Raw genomic sequence first — 25,430 nt, forward strand, 5'->3', positions numbered from 1 at the left:
CCACTGGTGGTAGAAGTCTTTTATTCTTAACATTCATAAAGACCATGACAGTGTGAGTGTAAGAATAAGTATAAGAATACTTAAATGTAGCTTTTGCACAACTCTGGAAAATGGGAGACAACACTGAGGTGAATAATAAAAAGTAACATCTTTGACTGAGTGGTTCTTCCTTACGTTTTTGTGTTCATCTACTTTTTCTCCTACTATTTTCCTCTCTGTGTTACTTAGTTCCCTTTTCTATTTCTATGGTTTGCCCATCTCATATAACCTCAATGTAAGACATTACAGGTGTTTGCATGTGCACATTCCTTGGTGACTTCACCCATTTCGGTTGCTCTAGCAAACTTGCATGGAATTCAGGCTTCTCAACAACAGAGATGAACTTCCCACAGTTCTGGAGACTAGAAACTCCTCACTCAAAACAGGCAGACACACCGTCTGGTAAAGACACAACTGTTGTTCAGAAGTGACGTCTTATTGCCTTGTCCTTACACAGTGGCAGCTAAGAGGACCTATATACTTGGATTTTTTTTTCTATTAGAGCTCTGTCCTCTTGACCTATGTACCCCAAAGGGACCTACCTACTAATGCTATTGCTTTGGAATTTCATCATGTTCTAGGGGACATGTGCCTCTATTTTTATAACATCTGTTATAGATGTTACAGAATTAGTTCATCTAATTCTAATTTTTATACATACCTTTGAGAAATATCCCTTTAAACAACTTGAATTTCATATATTTTACTAGTTATGGGAGATTGTTAAAAAGCGAGGCTACCAATAAACAGAGGGTAGTATTTTAATTGTTTCCCAGCTTCCTACTAAACCAACTTCTTTATCACTGTTATCAACATGAACTCAGAGACAGCTGGAATGCTCTGAGTAGTTTTGTACAATATCAGGATATAACAAGTGTTATGGACTAGAGGAAGGTGGAGAGTTTAAAGGGCAGTGGGCAGGGGCAAAACATCATGCCATGTGAGTCCCAGGTAGGCTGTGGATATTCATGGATGATTACACAGACTGATTACATACTGTAGTTCTAGAAAGCAGAACACTTGTGTTTTAAAGAAACACCCATGAGTAAATGGGACTTATCCACCCAGGAAATGAGCTGTCAGGTGAAGAAGTGAGCTACTTTTTCCAGGAAGTAATGAAATGGACAATTGGCCACTTGCTATTGGTTGCCACTCTAAGACAGATCTTATCATTTATAGTCTGTAAAACTTTCACCCATCATTGATTTCTAGATTTGTTTTGGTAACACACTGATGCATATAATTTTTATTTAACTCTTCAAATTTTAAAAATAATGTTTACTGTTTGATTTATTTGGTTTATGTGTGGTGGTGGTGTACATTTCATTTATGGTGCACATGTAGAGTTCAGATTGTAACTTAATGGAAGTTGATTCTTTCTTTCCAGCACATGGATCCTGGAGATCAAACTCAGGTCTGCAAACTTGTTAGCAAGTCTTTACCTGACCTTTACCTGCTCAGCCCTGCTGTGGGCCCTAAAATGCTTCTATGCACCATTTACAGAATTTGTTCCCAGACTTTTCTTTTTCTTGAAAGTGGTTAATGTAAGCAACTTCAATAAAATACAAACTCTGACTTTTATTTGGATAAGCAGGCTTCCTTTTTTTTTTCAGTTGGAAGGTGCCCTTGAACGGGAGAGAAAAGCCAGAATGAAGTGTGAGAGGGAGAAGCTCAAGCTGGAGGGTGAGTTAAAGAAGAACCAGGAGGATGCCGAGAACCTGGAGAGCAGCAAGTGGCAGCTGGCAGAACAGCTGAGGAAGTAAGCACCTTCCCAATGCCAAGGGATTCTGGGAAAATCTTAACACTGGGAAGATCAGTGTTCTTGTTTCATTTAGCATCAGGTTTCTAGACCAGAGACAGATATTTTAAGACCTAATACTAGAAGTTTAGGTGACTAGAAGTTTAGGAAAGGGATATTTTCAATACAATGGGCTCTAACACACAACTGGAAAAATAAAGATACAATCTAGAGAATATAGCAGAAAGCATCCACCTAGAAAGTGAAAATTTTGGAAGTAGTAACATAGAGGAGAGGTGAATTGTGCAAATGTGAGTCTACAAAAAGTAGCCTACTTCTTTGACTTGTGATGAGACCAACGGCAATACAAACACAATGAAAACCTGACTGTGATATGAAGCCTGGAGAACTCGATGATCACTAAGTAATATTGTTTTCCTTGTCAGATACAGTTGCAGTAGTATTTATGTAGACTATGAAAACATTGATTCCTAAAATAAAGTCATACTTATATGACATGATAAAAATTATGGAAAATTTCCATCGGTTCCCTTGGATTTTTTATACCCTATGGAACTGACTGGAAGATGGTTTTCTGTCTAGTTCTGCTGGTTGGTGACATATGTTTTAATGGTTTGTATCTTTTGTCTTCTGTTTATTAGATTTTTTTTAAAAAAATAACACTTAAAGATTTAGATTCTACCAAATAAGTGGAGCAAAAATAAGATCCAAATACAAGGTCAAAACTGAGAACATATCAAAGTTGGGGTCCACAGTTCATAAAGTAGTCAAGTGGCTTTGCTTGCATGCATGAGTTGGCCTTGAGCGTGTTCTTGGTGATGGTTGATTGTATATTCCTAACTTATTACACTTGACATGTGTCTGTGGTCATCTTAAGAATGCAAGGGAACAATATGTTAGAAAATGCCGACAGGGTTCCCTTCACAGTCAGTGTTGAAAACTATGTCAGTTTGGCAGAGTGAAGATAATACTCCATGCTTTTGCAGGCTGTAGGCCAGAGTTCGATTGAATACATGTTACAGGCTGATTGTAAAGTAAGCTCTGTGTGAGACCATGTATAAGCATGTCCCTTATATTATTATATGGGTCAAGTAAAGTTATATATGTATACATACAAATTCCTGTAATAGGATAGATTCTACAGTAAAGAAAATTAAAATATCCCTTCTATTTTGCACACACACACACACACACACACACACACACACACACACACTTATGAGTACTTAGAAAAGAGTTTAGAAGGACTCACACCAAACATGTGATCATGATTTGAAGAAAGAGACCAGGGATTATATAATATTCAAATCAGATGTAGATGTAATGGTTATATTACAGTAAGAATTCATATGCTATTCTATAATTTTAAAGTATTTAAGTATGTGTTATTATTTGGACAGATTATCTTTGTCACATTTTCCTAAACAGGAAAGAATTTGAAATGAGTCAGATGAATTCAAAATTGGAAAGTGAGAAGAACCTGGTATCTCAGCTTCAGAAGATGATGAAAGAGCTTCAGGTACCCAATTATCAGACAACTCTGTGTGCCAGTGTTTAGATCCACGAATGATGGTTGGCACTCCCAGAACTGGTACCCTTAGCCAGCTGTAGACAGAGGGAGTAAAGAGCAGCAGTTAAGAGGGTAAATGGCCTCCCACAAATGTGTGACCCTGGAGGGATAATTACCTCTTAATTTTAAATTTCTTTCTCACGAGAATAATAACAAGTAGCTTGTTCTTTGAACTTTTGCTGTGGACTAGTCCTTGTGCTAAATCTTGAGCACATAATTTTTAACACATTAATCTTGGCAGCTTTGAGCTCAAATGATTAAATTCAACGATATGTTTATGTGGGAAGAACAGTACATGACCCGCTGTGTCATTAGTTTAGTGTTTAACTTTTATGGTTAGAAAGCAATTAATTTAAAATTCAGTAGATTCTATAGCTATTCATAAACCCAAATCATTCTTTATTTGATAATGGATAGCAATTTGGAAATTTCAGACTAAGTGGTTATTTTACACCATATCACCATGTTATAAGACAATTAAAAGTACTGTTATGGCTATACACATATGCATACATGGTGTTGCATATACATTTGTATAGATTTTTTTTATGTCACATTAACATCTTAATAATACCTCCTTTTAGTGCTTATCTTCTGGGATATTTTAAGCCCAATAAGAAAACCAGTCTCAGGCCCTCTGCATAAGTGAGAGTTGTGTAGCTTGATCTGCTTAAGGGACCCCCTGGCAGTAGGATCAGGATCCATCCCTAGTTCATGAGCTGGCTTTTTGGCACCCACTACCTATGGTAGGATGCCTTACACAGCCTTGATGCAGGGGGAGGGGCTTGGACCTGCCTCAACCGAATGTACCAGGCTTTGCTGACTCCCCATGGGAGGCCTTACCTTTTCAGAGGAGGGAATAAGGGGTGGGTTGGGAGAGGAAGGCTGTGGAGCGAGGCACGAGGAGGGAAGAGGGGGAAATCTGTGGTTGGTATATAAAATGAATAAAAAATTTCTTAAAAAAGAAAAAAAAAAGAAAGAAAACCAGTCCCATTTCTTGTGAACAGGCTTTCTTTTCAGAAACAACATTAAACACCAAGCATTATACTTTCTAGGTACATCTTCAAATGATAGATGACTTTACCCAAAAGAAAATAAAACTCCCAACTTATCCAAAAAAAATTTTGTGTGTGCCTTAACGATTCTCTAAAAATTATTTATGAAGACATACTTCTGAGGATTTTGAGCAAAGCACAGTATTATTTGAGATAAATATTTCAGATTCAGTAACTAGTTGTCAGGGACCACATTTACTTGTGGGTAGAAATTACATTTTAGAAGCACTTGCCCTGGGATACCTTGTATACAAAACTGGTGGACTGCTTAGCTGGCGTGATCTAGAGAAATAGCTGTCTCTAAGCCAATTTATTTACCGTAAAGGAAAACATTTTGTAAATAGTCTTTGCTTTTCTTCCCTTCTCTCCTAACCTGTGCCTATTTACTTAAGGTGTTAGTGAATATTGCCACTCTTGCTGCACTGAATACAGTGACTCTGAAGGTTTCTAGCACTTTTTACCATTGCACTGGAGCATCTGGAGCTCCAAGTGTTCTATCAACACTTTGGCTAATACCCCTGCCTGTAATGGCATCCCAGATGACTGTTCACCTCAGTAGTTCCCATTCCTCCACCAATTCTAATTCACCACTGCAAATCTACTACTTGGAATCTGAGGACTAAGAAACCAATTAACCAACTTGGCTTGCCATGTGGGTAGGGTTGATAGATGTTGTTTCTTGAGGGCAAGTTGCTTGAATGGGTATTGATTCTATTGTCAGTTTCCCAAAGTCTATAATTATTAAGAGGGTTAAAAAATTTCAGAAAGATATTGCATATATAATTCACTATGCCATATTTTTATAAGCTCCCTGTGAAAATTGTTCTTGGCATATGAAATAGGTCCTTTTTTAAAAAGGGGGTGCTCTTTATTAAGAATCTCCCTCCTTGTATAATTTAATGATGTTGTCTATAATGCAGGGCTGGGGACCTGGAAGAATTGAAAATTGTAATTATGCTTCTTGGTATGACTTTGGAGAAAAATTGCTTATTTTCTCAGTGTTGAATTTCCTTTAGTTATAAAATAGGAAAGAAAAAAAAAGTCACATTTGCTTTTTAAGTTGAGACAAAATAAATGTAACAACCTTGTTGCATATAGAAATATGTCATAAGTAATTATTAAAAGTCAAAATTATTTATTTTTTTCAGGCTCAGATACTAAATTTGAAAGAGGAACTGGAAAATGAAAGGACCACTAGAGCCAAGGTGGAAAGAGAGAAAGCTGACCTCACCCAAGACTTAGAAGATTTGAAGGAGAGGCTGGAGGAGGCAGGGGGTACTAGTTTGGCTCAGATGGAGGTAACCAAGCAACAGGAAGCAAGATTTCAGAAGCTTCGCCACGACATGGAGGAGACCACGAGACACTTTGAGGCAACCTCTGTCTCTTTGAAAAAGAGGCATGCAGAGAACCTGGCTGAGCTTGAAGGTCAGGTAGAACATTTACAGCAGGTCAGGCAGGTGCTAGAACAAGAAAAGAGTGAGCTGCAGTTACAAGTGGATGACCTCCTGACCCGTGTCGACCAGATGGCCAGAGCAAAGGTAGAGATTTCCAAGCCTTTCTTAGAGGCATCTGAACACAGAAGTAGGAGGGGAGGGGAAGGCAAAGAAAATTTTGAATGATAACTAGAAATGTTGGCTAATGGAAGGGGCAAGATTTTCCTGTGCTTTATTACAGGGGTTGAACCTTGTCTTTCACATGCAGTGCAAGTACTCTATTGCTAAGTTATAGCCCCAGACACCTTGGTATTTTCTAAATTTTGAGACAGGCTCTTATCAAGCTGCCCAGGGTAGCCTGAACAAACTCTGTATCTCAGAAGGGCTTTGAAACTGCAACAGGTCTGAAGTCATGGTGGTTGCCCTGCCCAGTGATTCTCCTGGGCATCACAATAGTGGAGAATTGAAATTTGCAGCTACAGCAGACCCTCCGTAGTTCTGTCTGAACTCCGACGCTCTTCAAAACACATTTTAAATTTAAGGTGGATATAACTACATCTTCATACTTCTTGTACGTTATGGACCTATGTAGTTAACAGTGTATGGATATCATCAAAGAGTGTCTGTTAGTTATATTGTTGGTTTGAGCCACATATGGGTTGGCAGGAAAGAAAAGCGTTGGCATGCAGGCAGTAGACACTTAGAATATCCCTGGGCAGTGAGTCTTGAAGTCCACCAAGCAACATTGGCCTCTTCTTTGAACGTCTTGGCACTTGAGGTTTTCACATTCTGGTCTTGTGCTAGATGGAGCAGCAGATATGTGGTTGATACAATAGCTATTCAATTGGTTAAACAGTGAAATATGCTTAAATTCATGAGCACAGAGGGTTACTGAAAATTGGCAAATATGTAAACAAAAGAATAATTTTTTTGTTCATCTTTGGAAACTGCTGAAAAAGTAAATAACTATTTTGAAAACTCAAACTGCAACAAAGCATCTATGTTAGCCCCCGCCCCCAAGGTCTCTATGTAGCTCATCTCTGCTCTTTCTTTTCATCCCTGCGACCTGTCTTTACTTCCCCAGACATTGCTGAAAGTGTTCCCTTAATTTGTTCTCTAAGAGATCAGTAGTGGCCTCACTGTCCACAAGTCAGCACATGTGAAAGCAAACCCACCACGTTCACCTGCAGCAGGCTATTCCTTTTGTGCATTTCTGCCCCTGGCACCTGTTCTTCCAACCAGCCAGGCTCTAAGCCTCAAACATGTGCTTCTTCGTCTGTTCTTTGCTTTCCAATTCCTTATCCCAGCAGGTCAGTTCCTCACTGTCTTCCTGCTTTCTCCCTCATTCTCTGGTTGGTCTATTATCACTTTGCATCTGGACTGTTTTGGGTTCCTAAATTATCGTTTTTGTTTCTAACCTTTCATTATTCCAACCCATCCAATCCAATACCAATATAATACTTTTCTAAAGTATGAATTTATGGAGTTTTGAATTTCAACTTTCTGCTTTCAAGATAACCTAGGACCTATTGTAAGGTTCAGCCTCTGTTGCTACCAGTTCTAGATTCTGTTACTTTATTTCATTTCCATTCAAGTTAAAATGTTTGTCTTTCACTAAATATCCACTTCCCCATCAGCTCTTTCTTTCTTTTTCTCTTTCTCTCCTTCCTTCCTTCCTTCCTTCCTTCCTTCCTTCCTTCCTTCCTTCCTTCCTTCCTTCCTTCCTTCCTTCCTTCCTTTCCTGTCCTTTTTCATTTGTTCATTCATTTTTTGTTTGTTTATTTGAGACAGGGTCTCATTATGTAACTTTGTCTAGCCCAAAACTCACTAATTCACTATGTAGACCAGGCTGGCCTTGAACTCACAAAGATTCACCTGCCTCAGCCTCCCAACTACTGGGATTAAAGTTGTGTGCCACTATACCCTGGCAAACATCAGTTTTTTCTATGCTAATTCTCTTCTCTGGAATATTCAAGTTGTTTTTTCTGTATTAAAATTTTACCTGTTCTAGAGTTCTTGTAGCACTTTTGGGATATCTCTTGGACTGTTGCATTTCATCATCTTTTAACTTTTTTTAGAGAAAAGCTTCTCTACAGCAGAAACTATATTGTATTGCGTTCATACTTACAGTGCTTTGTGCAATCTGTGTAGTGGCTGGCATTAGTATCTGCCTTTTGCCCTAAGTGCCGCATTTAGACAGCAGAAATTGGCCTCATCTCCTAATTATAGGCATGTGTGTATATGATCACATTCTTTTGTGCTTCATATAATTTTGATAATATAAATTGATTCTGTGGGCTGAAAAAATGGCTCAGTAGGTAAAGTTGCTTGCTGCCAACCCTGGTAATCCAAGTTCTATCTCTGGGGCCCACTTAGTGGAAGAAGAGAACTGACTCCAAAAAGTCATCTTCTGACTTCCACATGAGCTCTGTGGCAGTTGTGTGTGCCTATGTGTGCTCAGGGTGCCTGTACACACACACACACACACACACACACATACACACATACACACACACACACACACACACAATAAAAATTAAGTTGTGCTCATTCTTAAAGGCATAAATATCACGCTGAACTTTTATCTGAGTTATTTACTTTATCATTTCCCAAGTTATATTGGTAAGACTGTAGTGCTCGATGGAAGTTGAAGCATTTTTAAGTGAAAAGTATTCTGATAGAGAGCCCCAGGGCAATTTAGAAGTGATCGGAATTCTCATAATTGTTTTTTTTTTTTTTTTTTCATTTTCTGGGATACGTCATATGTAGTCTTCTTAAGAAGGGGAATTAAGATGTATGTGCATTCCATTAACTTCCTCTTCTCTCATATCAAAATTAGTTATTCATCTTTAGACTTAAATTGAAATTCTTTTGAAGTTGCAATTCTTTTGCAAGCTCTATTCCTATATAGGCAACTTGTAGATAAATATCCATATGATCTATTACAAATCCTGATTATAAAGTGCTTTATTAATTAAAAATACTCTGCCAGTTGTTAGCACTTCTTGCAGATACACACCATGTGAAGCTATGCCTAAAGGAAACATTGCTTTTCTGTCTCCCCAGGTAGGTTGATAACCTGTAAGTATGTACAGCTCAGCAAGCTCCTCGTCACATGGGTGTCTGTTAAAATCCTGGCAATCTGTGGCTCATTTTCTTGCATTTTACCAGTGAGAAGCCTTATAGGTACCCATCATCTTTCACTCTTTTCAAACAGATATGCATATGTAACACAGTATACCCAAACTATGAACATAAGTGCATTTTACAACCCTCTAGGAGCTTCTTAAAAGCAAGCTCAGTCATATCTTACTTCCTGCAAATCAGCACATATAAATCCAAACCCACCACCTCCTCCTGAAGCATGTGCTTCCTTTGACATTTCTGTCCCTGGCACCTAGTTTTTCCTGGCTCTTCATTTGTAAACAGAGACATTATCTAAAAAGCCCATGGGTTGGAGTCATTTTTCATCAGAAATTTAAAATAAAGGTAGTTTATATAGTATTATAGTAATACATTTATCTAGTCTTCTAACAGACCCAGGACTCAGACAAGTGTGTGTCAACCAGTGCATCTATCATTTAATCTTTAACATCTCCTTCGTGATCACTTCTTCATGTCATATATATCTAAGAATTTAATATTTTGTGTTTTATTTCATATTTTTTCCTACACTGGCGGACAGGCAATTTCAGTTCAAATCCCAAATCTGATATTTACTGTCTCTCTAGATGTGATCAGGATCAGTCTCTAGGATACTGTTTTGTTTTAGAAAACTAAGTCACCTTAGACTTCTGAGGAAGAGTGTGAAGAAAGAAACAAACATGCCCACTGTAATTGTCAAAAACATTTTTGGATATGTGACCAAGCATATTCAACATTGAAGATACGGTTTGCAACTGTGGGTGACCTGAAAATGGCTACACTGGTCATGGTTGCATCTTTCTTTCATTGTGTGTAGAGTGTTTGTTAATTAATTAAGCACACCTGGCAGTTAACATTAATACTATGGCCACCATTATCCTGGTGGTATCGTATGACAACCTGGTCATTGATTCTCTGCCAGGTTTGGCTTCTCAACTACCAAAAAGCCTATGTGCACTGTAGAGCATCCATAAGCTGGAACTTCATGGTATTAGCCTCCCAACAGATATGCGCTGGAACTGGTTCTCCTTCTTCTTTGCTAATCTTAGGGTGATATCCTACCCACGTGATAAAACAAATACTTGGGTTGTATTTTATGAGGAAAGTTTGAGTATGACTTCAGTCTCTACATCAGCCAAACTCTTACTAAAGTCTACAATAATTTGAACGTTGTAGGCATTTCTTAAGTGCCCATTGTATGTCAGGTATTCATTTTGGGATGTAAGAAGGCACAAGTTAGTAACTGATTGTGCGAAGTTTAGAATACTTACTTGCATAAGTTTAAAGAGAGCTCCAATACAACAATCTCCAATACAGCACACGCTCCAACTAGAAATGGCCCCGAAGATTCCCACTGGTCTTACCCTGCACTGCCTCCAAATTTGCCTGATCGTGACCACTAGCGTTTTATAACAATTAAGCTAGCATTGCAATGATCAGATTCGCCACCATCTTTCACCATTCCACAAGCTCCCAGTGTTTCCTAAAAACCCAGAGTGTATGATTTCTCATTTCCTTATTCAATTTCTACAGTCTCCTCTCTTTAGAGATACAATGCACTTATGTTTTTTTCTTCAGAAATCGAAATTCAACACATATTCTAAAGAGCCTAGGAAAGTATTAATTAACTTCTGCTGTAGTTATTTTTACTATTACTGTCATCAGTAGGGAAGATAGAAGGCACCCGAAAATTATTTATAGATGAGTTTCACAAAAACCACAATTTAGAGTCTATAGAACCACAGTGCACACCAATGTAATTTATCATTTTTGTTCACATAAATAGTGAGAAGGCAAAGTACAATTAATTCTTAGGCAGTCACCATCTCCAATCTTGCATTTATCCCTCTCTGAGGACCTTGAGAGCCAAATTACTTGCATGAGTTTCCAGAGTGTGACAAGAACCTGGTGATTAGACTGGTGGCTTAAATCAGGGAGAAGTAGGAAGGCTAATCTATCTCTTTCAGCAAGCATGAAAAGCCAATTCAGAGAAGCTAAAGTTTGAAACTGAAATGTTAGCAGGATTGTCTTGAGCCTCAACCCTCTTGACCAGATGATGCAGTTTCTTAGGCAGGTTTCGTGCTAAGATAGTGAAGCTCAGATCCGTCTAGTTTCTCTTGTTAACCCTGCTCATCCTCTAGATTTCTTTCTACACCCTTCCCCTCCCTAGCCATCTTTTTCCTTCTACTATATTTACACTTTATTCTAGGCACCATGTATCTGATATCAAGTAGACCATTTACCCCCAAGAGACATATTTCAGTGGAAGGGAAAGCTAAATATTTAATATAGTAACATGAAATGATTATATCTGGCACTATATTGTTATTTGACATACTTCCTTCTCTAGAAGACTGTAGAATTCTAGAGAGGCTCCTAAAAGCCAGGGAATGGAATTTGAGTCTGAAAAGCTTTGCCTTTTTCTTTTCAAGGTACTAACCTTGGAATTTGTTGTGCTCACTTAATTTAAAAGATACATTTTCCTAGTGCTGGCAGTGGCCTTTACCCCAGAAGCAGAAGAACTCATACAGGTTCCAAAGCAAAGCATCACCACCCTCCCAATGTAGCTAATTTATTGTGGATTTTTTTTTTGCCAAGACTAACCTTTCTTTCTTTCTTTTTTTTTTGGTTTTTTCGAGACAGGGTTTCTCTGTGTAGCTTTGCGCCTTTCCTGGGACTCACTTGGTAGCCCAGGCTGGCCTCGAACTCACAGAGATCCGCCTGGCTCTGCCTTCCGAGTGCTGGGATTAAAGGCGTGCGCCACCACCGCCCGGCTTAAGACTAACCTTTCTTTTGCAATGCACAGGCAAATGCTGAGAGACTCTGCAGTGTGTCTGAAAGGCGCCTGAATGAAGCCAACACAAAACTGAATGAGGTGACTCAGTTAGCAAATGACCTCACAACACAGAAGACAAAACTCCAGAGTGAGAGCGGTGAGTAGACAAGTGCCGCCTCCCCTGTGAGTAACCCAAGGGACTCATGAGGCACAGCTGAGAGGATAAGTACCCAGAGACCAGTGGGCACAAAAAGTTTCTAGGGGGTGGGAATAATGCCTGGGGGTCACCTTGCAGATGTGCCCAATCTGTTGACACAATAGTGACTTCTTTTCCAAGGTCATGTTCAAGAACTGTGCAGTCTAGATACAAAATCTATTATCCCACAAAATCTTACTTAACGGTTTAAGTAAGTTTATCATTTGTGTTGAGCCATATTCATAGCTATCCTGAGGGAGGTTGGACATGTCTGAATGTCCAACATGCTTCTTGGTTGGGAAAGGTCAGCACTCTGTTGCTTTGGGAGGCCCTGCCAAGCAGAAAAGCAATGTGAAATTGTCAGAGTAAGTCCCAAGATCAAAAGATAGTTGGACTGTCCATGGTGCCTTTAGACATGATCCTTAGTATGACTTTTACCTCACTGAATCATTTTTAATCATGAGCCTATGTGATATTTATACTCAAAAAAATCCACAACTGACGCAATACTATGATTGTTCTTCTGTCATCTCTGGTGTTCTCTACCTGTTGCTTCTTTCAGTCTGCTTTAGCAACACAGACCTCTATGAGATACTTTAAACTCCAGGAACATCCCTAACCTTGAGTCATAGACTAGCTGTTCTGAATGCCTGGAGCACTTTATTCATCCCACCGAGGCTTGGGGATGACGGTTAGCCAAGGGGCTATGGTGGGCAAGTTAAGACACTCCTTAGATACCTTGGTGTTTGGACACTGTTAACCCACCCCCTCAACGTCCTTCTGTACTGCTTTTTCCTTCACATAGACTTCCTACTTGACATAATGACTGTCCTCATCTGCCAGAATATAAGTTCTAAGAGGGCAGGGATTCTATTTTGTTCACTGACATATGTCTATCACTTAGAACACTGTTTGGTAGTTGGTGTTCTATAAATATTTGATTAAAAATTAAATATAGAAAAGTGTCCCATGGCTATTACCACCAATCATTATTGATTTTTTAAAATTTATAAGTCTTTATATTGCAATAATCTATTTGGGATTTAAAAAAATAACGAAGTTTTTTTAAAAATTTTTTTGTTTTTTTGAGACAGTTTCTCTGTCATATTTTGGAGCCTCTCCTGGAACTCCCTCTGTAGACCAGGATGGCCTCGAACTCACAGAGATCTGCCTGCCTCTGCCTCCCGAGTGCTGGGATTAAAGGTGTGCACCACCACCACCACCACCACCACCACCAGCACCACCCGGCTAACAAAGTTTTTTGTGGCTTATATGCTCGGTCATTTGTAATCCCTATTCATAATCCATCAAAAAAAAATGGACAGTAGTCTAATTAGCCTTATCTTTATTTGTTTACTATGATTAGCATGTGAGTAGATATCTGTCTATAATTATATTTACTTTCAGTAGTATGTTTTCAGAGGTAGAATTCCTAGGTCAACAAAAATGCACAATATATTTGTAATTTCCAGAGATAGATAGTTTTAAACACTGAAGGTCATAGGCTTTATAGGGCTATTCTGTAAATATGCTCCTTTTTCTATTCTAGATCTAGAGTATTAAAATAAAATTTTATAGACCAAGGGATGTCTGAACTGAAGGTTTTTGTTGAGATGTTTCGGATACTAACCAAAAATAAAAGGACGTGGGCCCTGGGATAAATTTGTTACACTACCAGCAGTATGGCCAGATCATACTTGGACAAATGTCTGCAAGATCTCAAGGCAGGCTATATATGATGAAAACCCATGGAGAAAGGGGCATGTATTGCTTACACTGAACTACTACTACTTACACTGACTGTGGATAATGGGGCAAGCTAACAGCAAGGAAGAAAGAAAAGTACTGGGCAGTGAGGATAGTCTATGAGAGGAAACTCTTGTGCTTCTTGATCAGTTCTGCAAGGATAAAGAGGTGCTGTCTCCACAACCAATGCGACATAGTGTTTCATTGTACACACACACACACACACCCCTTATAGACTTAGCCAGAAGCTGTCAGTTAAACCAAACCTCTCTTTTATTCTCTTCTATTCTCCCACCTGAGTCTAAATTTAGAACATTTCACTATTCTTTATTTATCAATGATCAGGGCTAAAAGAAAATGAGTTAGAAAAGTGGGAAACCTAGAAATCTAGAAAAGGGAATCATTTCTGGTTCTTGTAAGGACACCAAATAGGATCCCTTCCCTATGCCAATGGGGGCATATACCTGTTAGCTTTGTTATGCATTCTGCTGTTTAATAATTCTTCTTAGGAGTTACCATTTCTCTACTGCATTTCACTTCAACCTCTCCTCCCCTCCCCACCCCCACCCTTTCTGGGCCCAGGCTCCAGACCTTCTGCTTTTTCTTTTTTATAGCTGCTACTATCCAAGTTTCTCATGTCTGCTTTCAGATGAGACCCGTACTACACATGGTCACTTTCGCCACAAGTGGGCATGGCTTCTGTGATGAAAGTGATTTCTTAACCTCCACCCACTAATAGACTTGAGTTTCAGGGATCCCTTGAAAATGATGTTTTACCGAGTGATTGTTGGCGTTTGGATCACAGATCCCCAGTGAGCCTCAAGACTCTTGTGGGGGATGGCTCTGAGATTAAAATAACCTCAGTAGGATACATAAAACCTGTTTGCTCTTTGAAATCTGTTTCCATTCGCATTGATAGTGCCTAAGCAATGATGATGAAAAGAGCCGGAGCCTCCCCCAAGGCCAGACAGTAGCATTATGATGCACTAGTGGCCACATTCTCTAATAGGTACTCACACTTTAAAAGTTTCACTTAAGAATGTCCTTAGCGAAGCAAAAGAATTGAGCTTTATCATCCTCTCAACTCTAAGTATGCATCTTTAATATTTTCTGTGATAAAACAAGAAATAAGTATAAAGAACTATTTCAGGCTGAAAATATTGATTGTCTCAAGTTCTGGCCTGAGCTACTATCTTAAGTTTTTTTTTTTTTTTAAATACATAGTTTTGCTGTGCATCCAGTCTAGCCTTGGGTTTGAAAGCCCCCTACTTCAGCTCCCTGAGTCCTGGAATTGCAGTGTGTCCCATTGCCAGTGGCATTTTCAGGGAACAGCATCTTAACTTGAAAAGACAATTGAGAATCAAACTAGGCTTATTCAGATCAATATATTTGGCAGTTATTTTCTAAAAATTAGCAGCGTAAGCTTGCCACTTCAAGCTTTTAGTCAAACTGAGAATTTAGAAAATATGTATATGGCATCACAACCTTTAAAGCTTTCAGTTGTTAAAGACATTTCTGCAAACATGATTTTTGTTTTGCTTGTGACTTTAGGATTCATTACACATGCATGTATGTATGTATGTAGATATATTCCTTCTTCCTGGGATTCTCAGTACATGGCTCTTATTATGCTTAGGATCTCTGGTGTGATGAGTGGTTTTTATGCTAATGAGGAGGCTGATATGCTAATGAGGAGGCTGGTATCAGGGCCTCCTAGACAACTTCAAGAAAGGGCCTGGTCTCCAGAAAGACCAAGACATTCACAGAATGTGGTACTTTTAGATCTACCTGATTTCTCTGGAGAAGAGAAGGGGTAAGGGCTTAATTGATCAGCAGTGGGAAGTGATTTATTTGACATATCTGTATAAAAAAGCCTCAAAATAACATAAAATCCGAACCAAATACACAAACTACAGTGACTAGAATCCAGGACTTCATTGTTGAAGAAATGGAGGCTTCTGGAGGGGGGCAGAGTGGAGCGGGTGCACATGGAAGCTCTGTGCTCCTTCTCCACACTCGGTCCTATGTGTCTCTTTCCTCTGGCTGGCTATTCAGTTCTAGTCTTTAGAATGTCCTTTTCAGTAAATAGGTAAACAGTGCTCACTTAGGTGAACCGGAGGACAGTGCTGTGGGAATCCTGACTCAGAGCTGGTGGGTCAGAATGTATGTATGACTGTTTAAGATTGACATGCTGATGGGGCATCCAGGCAATTGGCATCTGGAAAGGGGACAGCTGGGACTAAGTTCTGATATGTTGAACTGTTTTTTCCTTTGCAGAAGGAGTGACATAATGATCCAGTACTGAACTATGAGAGTTAAACTACTTCTATACCTATATTAGTAGTTTATCCGTATCTAGAGCACAGAAGGCTCTAAATAAAGGTGCTGATGCTATCTGTTATCAACTCATGCTTTCTGCTAAAAATTGATTCTTTTAGGGTTCCCTTCTATGTTTGGGAAAGGCTCATTGTTCTGGTTTTGCCAGTATGGGATCTCTCAGGCCTTCTCTAAATATAGAACAGTATTTGGGTAAGAGTCCTTGCAAGGGTCCTGAAAGTCAATGCGCAGGAATGGTAATCACTTAGAAGAAGCATAATTAACTTACCCTTTGAAACCTTTGCCCAGGTGAGTCCTTAAGAAGACTAGAAGAAAAGGAGGCTCTGATAAGCCAACTTTCCAGGGAAAAGAGCAACTTTACTCTGCAAATTGAAGAACTGAGAGGACAGCTAGAGGAAGAGACCAGGGTAATGTGTCAATCATCTCTCACCAGTCCCATGGTGTTTAAAAAAAACAACAACAACAACCAAAAACAATGCTTGGCAGTGAGCCTCAGTATGATCTCCTGAGAAAGAGAAAACAGGAAGTGCCTAGTGAGGAATTCACGTGTTGCTCCTTGTTTGGACCATAAAGAACTCTGATAACTAAGAAATTTTGTTTATCATCAAAATTTCATCTACAGTTTGTCAGATTTAGGGCAAGAAAGGTGTGTGTTTTCAATATGCTTCTTAATTGAACTGAAGGTCACTCATTTAATCATCCACCAAGAAGTGGTCCATTACCAGTGAGTTTTACTATATGGATGTGTAAGAGTTTACTCCTATTTGTTGTTTTCTGATTTTTTGTTGTTGTTGTTGTTGCTTCCCATTTCTTTTCTGATTTACGTTTGTGGTTTGGTGGTCTTCTGTTGTGATAAAGTTTGGTTCTTTGTATTATTTATACACTTGCATTACCATTGAGTTTTATTACACATTTGTGCCCCATCATTTTTTTTCCCTGGGAAGACATAAAGAAACATCTATTCACCACAGATAGAGAAGGTACCAACGTATTAAAGAGAAGATTTCTTCCAGGTCCAGCATGGTAGACCAGTGAGTTTATTGGGGTAACCTATAGGAATATGGGTGACTGGGAGATGTCACCAGGAAGATCCCTGGGAGACTTCTGGGCAGCTATACCAGAAGAGTCCCATATCATGAAGCTCTCAAAAAAGCTTCACCATTGAAAAGTCCTAGTAGGTGACATACTGGCAGCTAGACTACCCCAAACTCTCCACAGTCCCTGTCAACTTTCTACCTTCTTTGCACTTGAGAAGGAAAGGAACCTTTCTGGGCTATCACCAAGAGATTTGTGACCCATGTCAGTTCCCAAAGGTTGTGAGCCCATGGGCCTTTCCCCTCCCATTACAACCCAATGATAATAAGCCCCAGTCTCTAGAGAACCTGAAAGTGATCATAACTGCTCTGCTCTGAGATGGCAACAGTCATGTCCTATCCAGATCACACAGTGTACGAGGGCTTTCATAATGGTACTTCTTTTTGTTGTTATTGTTGTTTTTCGAGACAAGGTTTCTCTGTATTGCTTTGAGCCTTTCCTAGATGTCACTCTGTAGGCTAGGCGGGCCTCGAACTCATAGAAATCCACCTGCCTCTGCCTCCTGAGTGCTGGGATTAAAGATGTGTGCCACCACCGCCCGGCCCCTTTATAATGGTACTTCTTGCCCTTCCGTGTGGAGTTGCATTTCTTCATTAGTTCTCTGTCCTTCTTAGGAGACCAGTCTCACAATAGCGAGTCCTCTCCCCTTTGCATTACCCTGGATTGCCTTTATTTCTCCTTCATTGTTCAAGGATACGTTCCCCTCAGAACTTGATTAGGACATTCCATCTCCTCCTGGTTTGTAAAGTTTCTTCTGGGAGTCTGCTGTTAGTCTAATTGGAGTTCCCTCACATGTGAATTAGTACAGCTTTTCTAGTTTTATAACTCTCTCTCTTTGACTTGGATTTCTAACTTAGTTGCGTATGTATAATATCATGGTGCAGACTTTTATTGGTCAAAACAATTTGGTGTCTTCTCAGAACTCTTAGAATCTGGTGCCTGTTATCTTTTCCAAGACCAGTGAGATTCCACAGATAATCTTGTTGCATATTCCACCCTCACTTATGAGATTCCCACAATTGGAATATTTTTATTTAATGATAGTTCATAAGTCGTGGGAGTTTTCTTCATACTTCTATGCCCATTCTTTCAACATCATTGGATGTTGCTGCTCCTCACTCACCATCAGGGGATATGTGGCTAAAGATTCCATTAGCTCAGCCATGTGCTCACAGACAGGTGCCTGCCTAAGATGGTGCTTTTTTTGTTTTTTGTTTTATTTTTCAACTTTGTCAAGAAGACTTATGGTGGCTTATGGAAACCTTAGTCTCTTCAGGAGGTTATCTCCAGAGGATGATGCCATCTGGTTAGCCAGACCATCATTTAAGTGATAGAAATGTTCATTAAAATCTGCTCTGTTGTCCAACAAATACAGAACGTACTCCAATGCTATAGTTATCTAACTATAAACATAGGGGGTTTATTTTTCTGATGAATAGAGTAAAGTGGATAGATTAAATCTTCCTCTTTCTGGTTTAAACAAAATCTGACTGACATATTGTTAAATATAAATCATAGTACCTAAATGATATTGAATACTACTTTCATGTTTCCCACCATCTCTATATGCCAAGTCCTTTTGATATTAAAAATTTATGTAGTCAGGCTGGCATTTCCTTAAATATGTTTCATTCCTGCGTTAATGACAGTTTAGATACTTTGTCCCTTTTGCCATTTACCAAAGTCTTTCTTTAGTATTACCTGACTGAGTTTAAGTTCAACTTGAATTTTTTTTTTCTTTTTTGGTTTTTCGAGACAGGGTTTCTCTGTGTAGCTTTGCACCTTTCCTGGAACTCACTCTATAGACCAGGCTGGCCTCAGACTCACAGAGATCCACCTGCCTCTGCCTCCTGAATGTTGGGATTAAAGGTGTGTGCCACCACCGCCTGGCTTTCAACTTCAATTTTATAGGTGGTGTTAGATTGACTTGAAAAGTATGTCACTTGCAAGGATCTCATTGCTCATGGTAAAACATGCCTGCATTTTTAGAAAAGTATTTCTTCTACAGTCTCAGAGTGCCCTGGCCCATGCCCTGCAATCAGCCAAGAATGACTATCACCTTCTACGAGAGCAGTATGAGGAAGAGCAAGAGGTCAAGACTGAGCTGCATCGGGCTCTCTCCAAGGTCAACAAGGAAACAGCTCAGTGGAGAGTGAAGTATGAACACGATGCCATCCAGAGAACTGAGGATGTGGAGGAAGCCAAGTGAGTGGGTCCAGGCTCTTCTCAACCTGGAGTTGGTCCCATGCAGGAGAATGAGTGTAATGACAGAGTCTCCCATGGTGTGTGCTTAACGAATCTTCCCTGAGTTTTTAAATAGGTCAAAGACAAAATCTGAAATAGTCACTGCTGTCAAGAAGCACATACTCTGGGGGGGGGGGCAAAATATTATAATATAGGTGATTGAGACTATAAGACAGTCTTAGAGAAAAAAGGCTCTTTCTAGGGACGTAATAAAATTTTTTCTAGAAGATGGGACTTTGAGTTACATTTTAAGAATTGGGCCACTGGCCCTTGAAATCTTACATTTTATTTAGTACAACAATTAATTGATTTTATATATGTATGTGTGTCCATCGTTAGACTCCCTGGGTCTTTGGTACAGGACTTGGAGACTATCAAGCATTTTGTAGGAATGGGACAGTTGGAAACATGTTAACATTTATTGTCATGTCTTATGAGACAATGGCTCCTTTTGAAGACCCCATCCTTGGGCCACTCCTAAAGTTAGACTACCAGGTCAATAGCTAATGACAAACAATCATTTCCAAAGGAATTCAAAAACAACTTTAGGAGTTGGAAGACTAGCTCGTTAAAGACCCAGCACCGAAAGTTGAACTACAGTGCTTATTGGTTTATAGATCGTGTGACTGTGTATTTATGAAAGAAAGCATAAAACTAATTCTCTAGCTTACAACCATTAAGGGTTCACTTAAAATAATATGATTTGATAGCTTGGCAAAGACCCAAGAGCGATCAATACAATTCTTTTTGGCTTCAATCAGAAATAATGTTATTTCAGTTCCTCACCTGCATTGTGATTGGGGTTGCTCTATACTTGCAGAACATCTGTTGTACTCTGTCCCAGAAGGGACAAGTGATCCATCTCTGTCCACAGTAGCTCATGGAGGGCTTAAGAATGACAGTTGCTAAAAATAACTGCAGCATGAGTATTTACAAAACCCTGGACTCCAGAAAAGTGGCGTATTGACCAGAAACGCCTCTTTATATCCAAATCTGTCACTCACTTCTAAATAGGCTTTTTGTTTGTTTGTTTTCTGTTTAATGATTGAAGATTTCAAGTGAAAGTTTCTACTGATCATGCTAGTTGACAGCTGATTCTTTGGGGGTTGGATAGAAAGGAAGGAAAGAATGTAGAGAGTACATTTTGATCACATATATTTGTTGTAATTGGTTCTGTTGTAGGTGATAGCCAAAGAAAAATATTGGGTACCATGGTAATAGTCGAATGGTTTTGTTTTTATATTATTTGAATATTATATAAATAAGCTTCTATTGTATCACACTTTTTCTCCTAATCACTCTGGCAAGGCAAGCAGCTGCAGAGAAGTAGAAGGTCCTGTGATTTTCAGTTGGAGAGTGAGAGATCCTCTCCCTGAGCGTATTTAGTGGTTCTGCTCTGAGGATAATAATTTTAGCTTTTTAATCTCTCATATCCCTTTTTATAAGCTAGGCAGTTGAGTAAGTACATGCTGCTGGCAAGTTAAGGTGTAAATAGTAGTAGTTGTATTAAATGTAGAGCAACTTATCAATAAGATGAAAGGGATTAATTAGTACATCCAGTTTGCTATGGAATTTCTCAGTCATATATTATTAAAAGTCTCCAGTCTTAGTGAAAACCCTCAGTCCTGGGAAAACCAGCATAGTTATCCAAACCAGAGCGGATTTTCTGGAGTCCATCACTGTAGGTGTAGTCAAAATACACCTGGTGATTTTAGCAGCCTACTCAGCTAGTGTAAGTCTAAGAGTCTCCTGTTAAGGAAATGTTTCAAAGGGTGACATTATCAAGCCAGCGAACAAGGAAGGAGTAGAGCCCAGAGCCTTCCAGATAACAAGCACAGATTGGATTGTTTTAGGACCCTCACACAGGGAGCCTTATCATACCGCTTTGGGGGCTAGTTGTGTGGTACTTGGGAATTACTCAAGTCCTTTCTCAGATAGCTACAGGAGAGCAAAAGCTTCCGTACCATGCAGTTCATTTCATGGAAGAAAACAATGTTCATTTTAGTGAAGGAGTACAAGTGCATTTCTGTGGACTTGTAGGCAAGAAAACACACTTGATGTATTAGAATTCCCAAGAGTTTTGTCTGTACTGCTTGACAGAGGAAGTAGGCTGAGCACATCTCTTTAACATAGAAGGTGCTGCTGGACGACACAGAGGCTGAAATAGTGAGACCCGCTAAGGGAGCACCATGGTGGGCAGATCTGGGATGGAGGAAAAGACACTGAGAAGAGAGAACTGTCACGGTTGGGAGGCACATGATGATGGGAAGAGGATGAGCAGGAGAGCGCAGAGAGGGGAAGCCGTATCCAAGGAACTCTTTGGGACTACACTAACATGCCCAAGTATTTTTACGTAGCTTACTGTTGGTAAGATGTTCAAAACAAAAGCGTTTCTCCTATTTCCTATGAAATGTCATTAAAATCTATATTAGTTATGGAAGTGCTGGGATAAGCAAATATTTCTTCCTAGGAATTCAAAGCGAGCCTGAGTTCCAGATCCAGGCTGGTAAAGGCGGGGCTGGGGGTGGGGTGTAAAATCCATGTGGCCACAAGAGCCAGAAGCTGGAGTCAGCCAAGTCTGAGGACCAGGTGCTGCCTTTGGGATGGTTAGGCCAGTCACACTGGCTGCCCGGTGTAGTTTCAATCACTGTACTCTTTGGCTTTCTCCTCAGGAAGAAGCTGGCGATTCGATTGCAGGAGGCTGCCGAAGCCATGGAGGTGGCCAATGCCAGGAATGCCTCCCTGGAGAGGGCCAGGCACAGGCTCCAGCTGGAGCTGGGGGATGCCCTTTCTGACCTGCAGAAGGCCCGCTCCGTGGCTGCTGCCCTGGAGCTGAAGCAGCAGCACTCAGACCAGGCCCTGGCTGCCTGGAAGCAGAAGCAGGAGGAGGCCCAGGAGCTGCTGCAGGCCTCTCAGAAGGAGGCCCGGGCCCTCAGCACTGAGGTCCTCACCCTCAGGCATGCCTGTGAGGAAAGCACGGAGGCCCAGGAGACACTGAGGAGGCAGAACCAAGACCTTCAGGGTACGGTCAGCTGGCCTTGCAAGCAAAGCAAGACAAAGGGCTTGAGGAGAGGCTGGTTTGGGCGAGGCTGCCCTCGCTGCGTGGAGAGCCTTGGCATTTTCAAGTTCCCATCCATGTTTGACTTTCAAAGTTTTAAAACTTCATTCTGAAAATATTTACTGCGAATGTTATTTGTATTCAATGAATTCTAAAGGGAAGATCAGGCCTACATCTTTGATCTAATCCCATACTGTAGGGAAGCTACTCTGGAGAATTTCTTGATTTCCACAGCTTTGCTGAGATTTTCCACATACATATTCATAGGTCTATATTACCCGAATTATACATTGTTGCATACCATTTATTTTTCATTTATCAACGTATTTTGAATATAATAAAAATTTCAGTAACTCATGCTATATATTAGGTACTCTTCTACATTCACGGCTTATCCCTGAGATTAGCCTTCAAGTTAAGGTCTTCGTCTACAAAATACAAGGTTAGGTGACTTGTCTGAATCCACAGTTCATAAGTTATAGATCTGGGATTAGAGCCCAACCATCTGGGCTTCTGTCTGGGCATGTTTAACTGAGCCATGCTACCGTCCTCGTCCTATGTACCTTGTGGTTCTTAGTATGCCAAGCATGGAGACAAGCCACATTCTTAAAAAGAGAAACTACATAATACTCCATAATAAGTATAACTAACACCTATCTAACTAGATCTCATTAATTTAAAACCTGATTATACATAATTCTGAGTAATTATATACTATACATTCATGCACATGTATTTATGCATATGTAAAATATCTCAGTAGGATAGATCCATAGAAATGAATTTGCTGAGTTAAAGAAATAGACTTAAAAATTTTGGTACACTGCCAAGGAGCAACTAAAAGAGGCCGCCGAGTTATTCCAGAGCCTACAGTGATACGCATGAAAACCCCAAAATGTCCTGGAAGAAGTCTGTTACTATTGGAGGTGTGGGTGAGTCCTGTCTGGGGCCCTGCTCAGTCCGTGACTAACTCACTGACTGGGCAGTGAGATGGCCTACATCAGTGGCCACGGAGCTCAGCTAGGCACCGCCTGGCAACAGACAGCCACGCCTACCACAGAGCTTCTGACTCAGTGCATCTGATTCGGTGGATCTGAGGTGGAGCTTTGACTCTTTCTTTTTAATATGCTCCCAGGTGAGGCTAAGGCCACAGGTCGAGGTCCCATGTGTGGCTGGGATAGGGCTTTAGAATAACTTTTAAAATAAAAGTATTGGACTTTTTTTTTAAAGCTCTTTCGGATGACTGGATGCTATGGTATACCAGAGTTGAGAATAGCCAGTGTTGAGGTTTTTTTTTTTTTTTTCTCAGCAGAAAAGGAGTATAATTCACATGACCTCTTTTCTGATTTTTTGTTTTGTAAGAACTTTGGAGTTCTTTTTAAATTATTATTCTTTCATAATTCCATGCATGTATAGGATATATTTTAACCATATACATCCACCATTATCCCTTTTCTTATCCCCCCCTTCTGTTGAGCCCTCTCTTTTCTCTAACAGGTTTGCCTCTTACATTCCTGTTTTTGTTGTTATTGTTACCGTTAACCTGCTAAGCTTATTAGTGCAGCTTGCATGAGCGTGGACGTTTCCTGAACCATGGGCACGAAACCAATGGCTATATCACTAAGGAAAATAATTCCTGGTCTCCTAGTAGCCATTAACTGCCTACAGATGGCCAGAGAGGGGTGGGGCCTCTTCAACCCCTGCCCCATCCAGGATGGGCCCAGTCTTGTGGGAGTACTCACAGCTACTGTGGTTTGATGAGTGATTTCTATGTATATTCAAGAGGCAGTATTTACAACACCCACCCCTCCCACGCTCTTATATTATTTCTGAACCCTCTTTTGCCACATTCCCTGAGACTTGGAGGTAATAATATAGTTATCTACTGCGGGGTGGAACACTCACCCGTCACTTACGCTAGCATTTAGAGCAGCGAATCTCCGTATTAACTGCTGCCTGCTGCAAAGAGATGCATCTCGGACCAAGGCTGTGAGTAGCACTATTCTGCGAGTGTAAACATAAATATCAATAAGGCAATTTGACAGCATGTCCTTTCAGCAGAGCAGCAATAACAGGTTCCTACTGGGGCCTGTGATTTCCCCAGCAGTGGACTTTTGACCAGGTTTATAGAATCAGGTCTGAATTTTGTATTGAGGCGTGGGGCTTGAGTTAAACTAGCGGATGGTGAATTGAACAGGCATGTCTCCGTTGTAGCAGTGAGTGTGTCTTGCCTGTCAAGTCAGTATTGTACCATGCAGAGTCCACAGTGAGAACATTGATATAATATCCTCCCCAGCGGTCTATGTAGCACCTTCTGGAAGCTTCCAGCTCAGCTCCAGTTGGCTTTCTCTATTTCCTGCAACCAAAGCGTGTAGTGTCTCCAGAAATAGGGTCTTGCCATTCAGTTGTGGTAGTTAACCAAGACATATGTCAGTAGGCTGTGTTTTGTGGGGTGCTCTAGGGTCTCCCCAACAACAACACATGGGGATATATCCTACACCTGGCACTGAGATTGACCTTGTTTATCTTAGACCAGGACTGAGAACCAAATGAACAGGTGAGCTGTTGAGTTCTTTTTAAATCTGTGCTAGGTAATTCCCCAAGTTTCCTGGCTGTACGGCATAGCTTTTAGGTACTAGAGCCTCCTTCATGAAGTGTCAAACACAACTCCAACAACAGAGGGTCGTGTAGCTCACTTCTGTCCTCACTCTGTCAAAGGCTTTGTGTTCATAAAAGTCTAGCTAGAACTGCTCATGTGCTTGAGAGAGGCGTCGTCTTTCCAGAGCCCTCTCTGCTTTTCTAGCTTATCTAGAGGCATTCTTTGACTGCTAGCAGATGACAACCTGGCTTATGCTTAAGTTGTCTGTGTCCCAGTAGTGAGTGGTGGCTGGCACAATGGCCGCCAGTGGTGTTGACTCTCAAACTTGTCCGCTGACAAGGACTGAAGGAATTCCTGATGTGTTTGTGAGAGAGGGTCT

At 40.3% G+C, this 25,430-nt stretch overlaps 1 protein-coding gene across 1 annotated transcript in view; it reads left to right on the forward strand.

Annotated features, from left to right (window-relative positions):
* Myh15 (myosin heavy chain 15) overlaps positions 1-25,430 on the forward strand; it is a 123,272-nt gene that overhangs the window by 62,798 nt on the left and 35,044 nt on the right. Inside the window, exons 25-31 of the mRNA XM_006989993.3 lie at positions 1,653-1,798; positions 3,227-3,317; positions 5,572-5,961; positions 11,807-11,933; positions 16,344-16,462; positions 19,159-19,355; positions 22,067-22,416. Coding sequence (XP_006990055.3) covers positions 1,653-1,798; positions 3,227-3,317; positions 5,572-5,961; positions 11,807-11,933; positions 16,344-16,462; positions 19,159-19,355; positions 22,067-22,416 — 1,420 coding nt within the window. The remainder of the gene's footprint in view (positions 1-1,652; positions 1,799-3,226; positions 3,318-5,571; positions 5,962-11,806; positions 11,934-16,343; positions 16,463-19,158; positions 19,356-22,066; positions 22,417-25,430) is intronic.

This window comes from Peromyscus maniculatus, chromosome 12 (genome assembly GCF_049852395.1).
Source record: "Peromyscus maniculatus bairdii isolate BWxNUB_F1_BW_parent chromosome 12, HU_Pman_BW_mat_3.1, whole genome shotgun sequence".
In the NCBI taxonomy this organism is placed as follows: domain Eukaryota; kingdom Metazoa; phylum Chordata; class Mammalia; order Rodentia; family Cricetidae; genus Peromyscus; species Peromyscus maniculatus.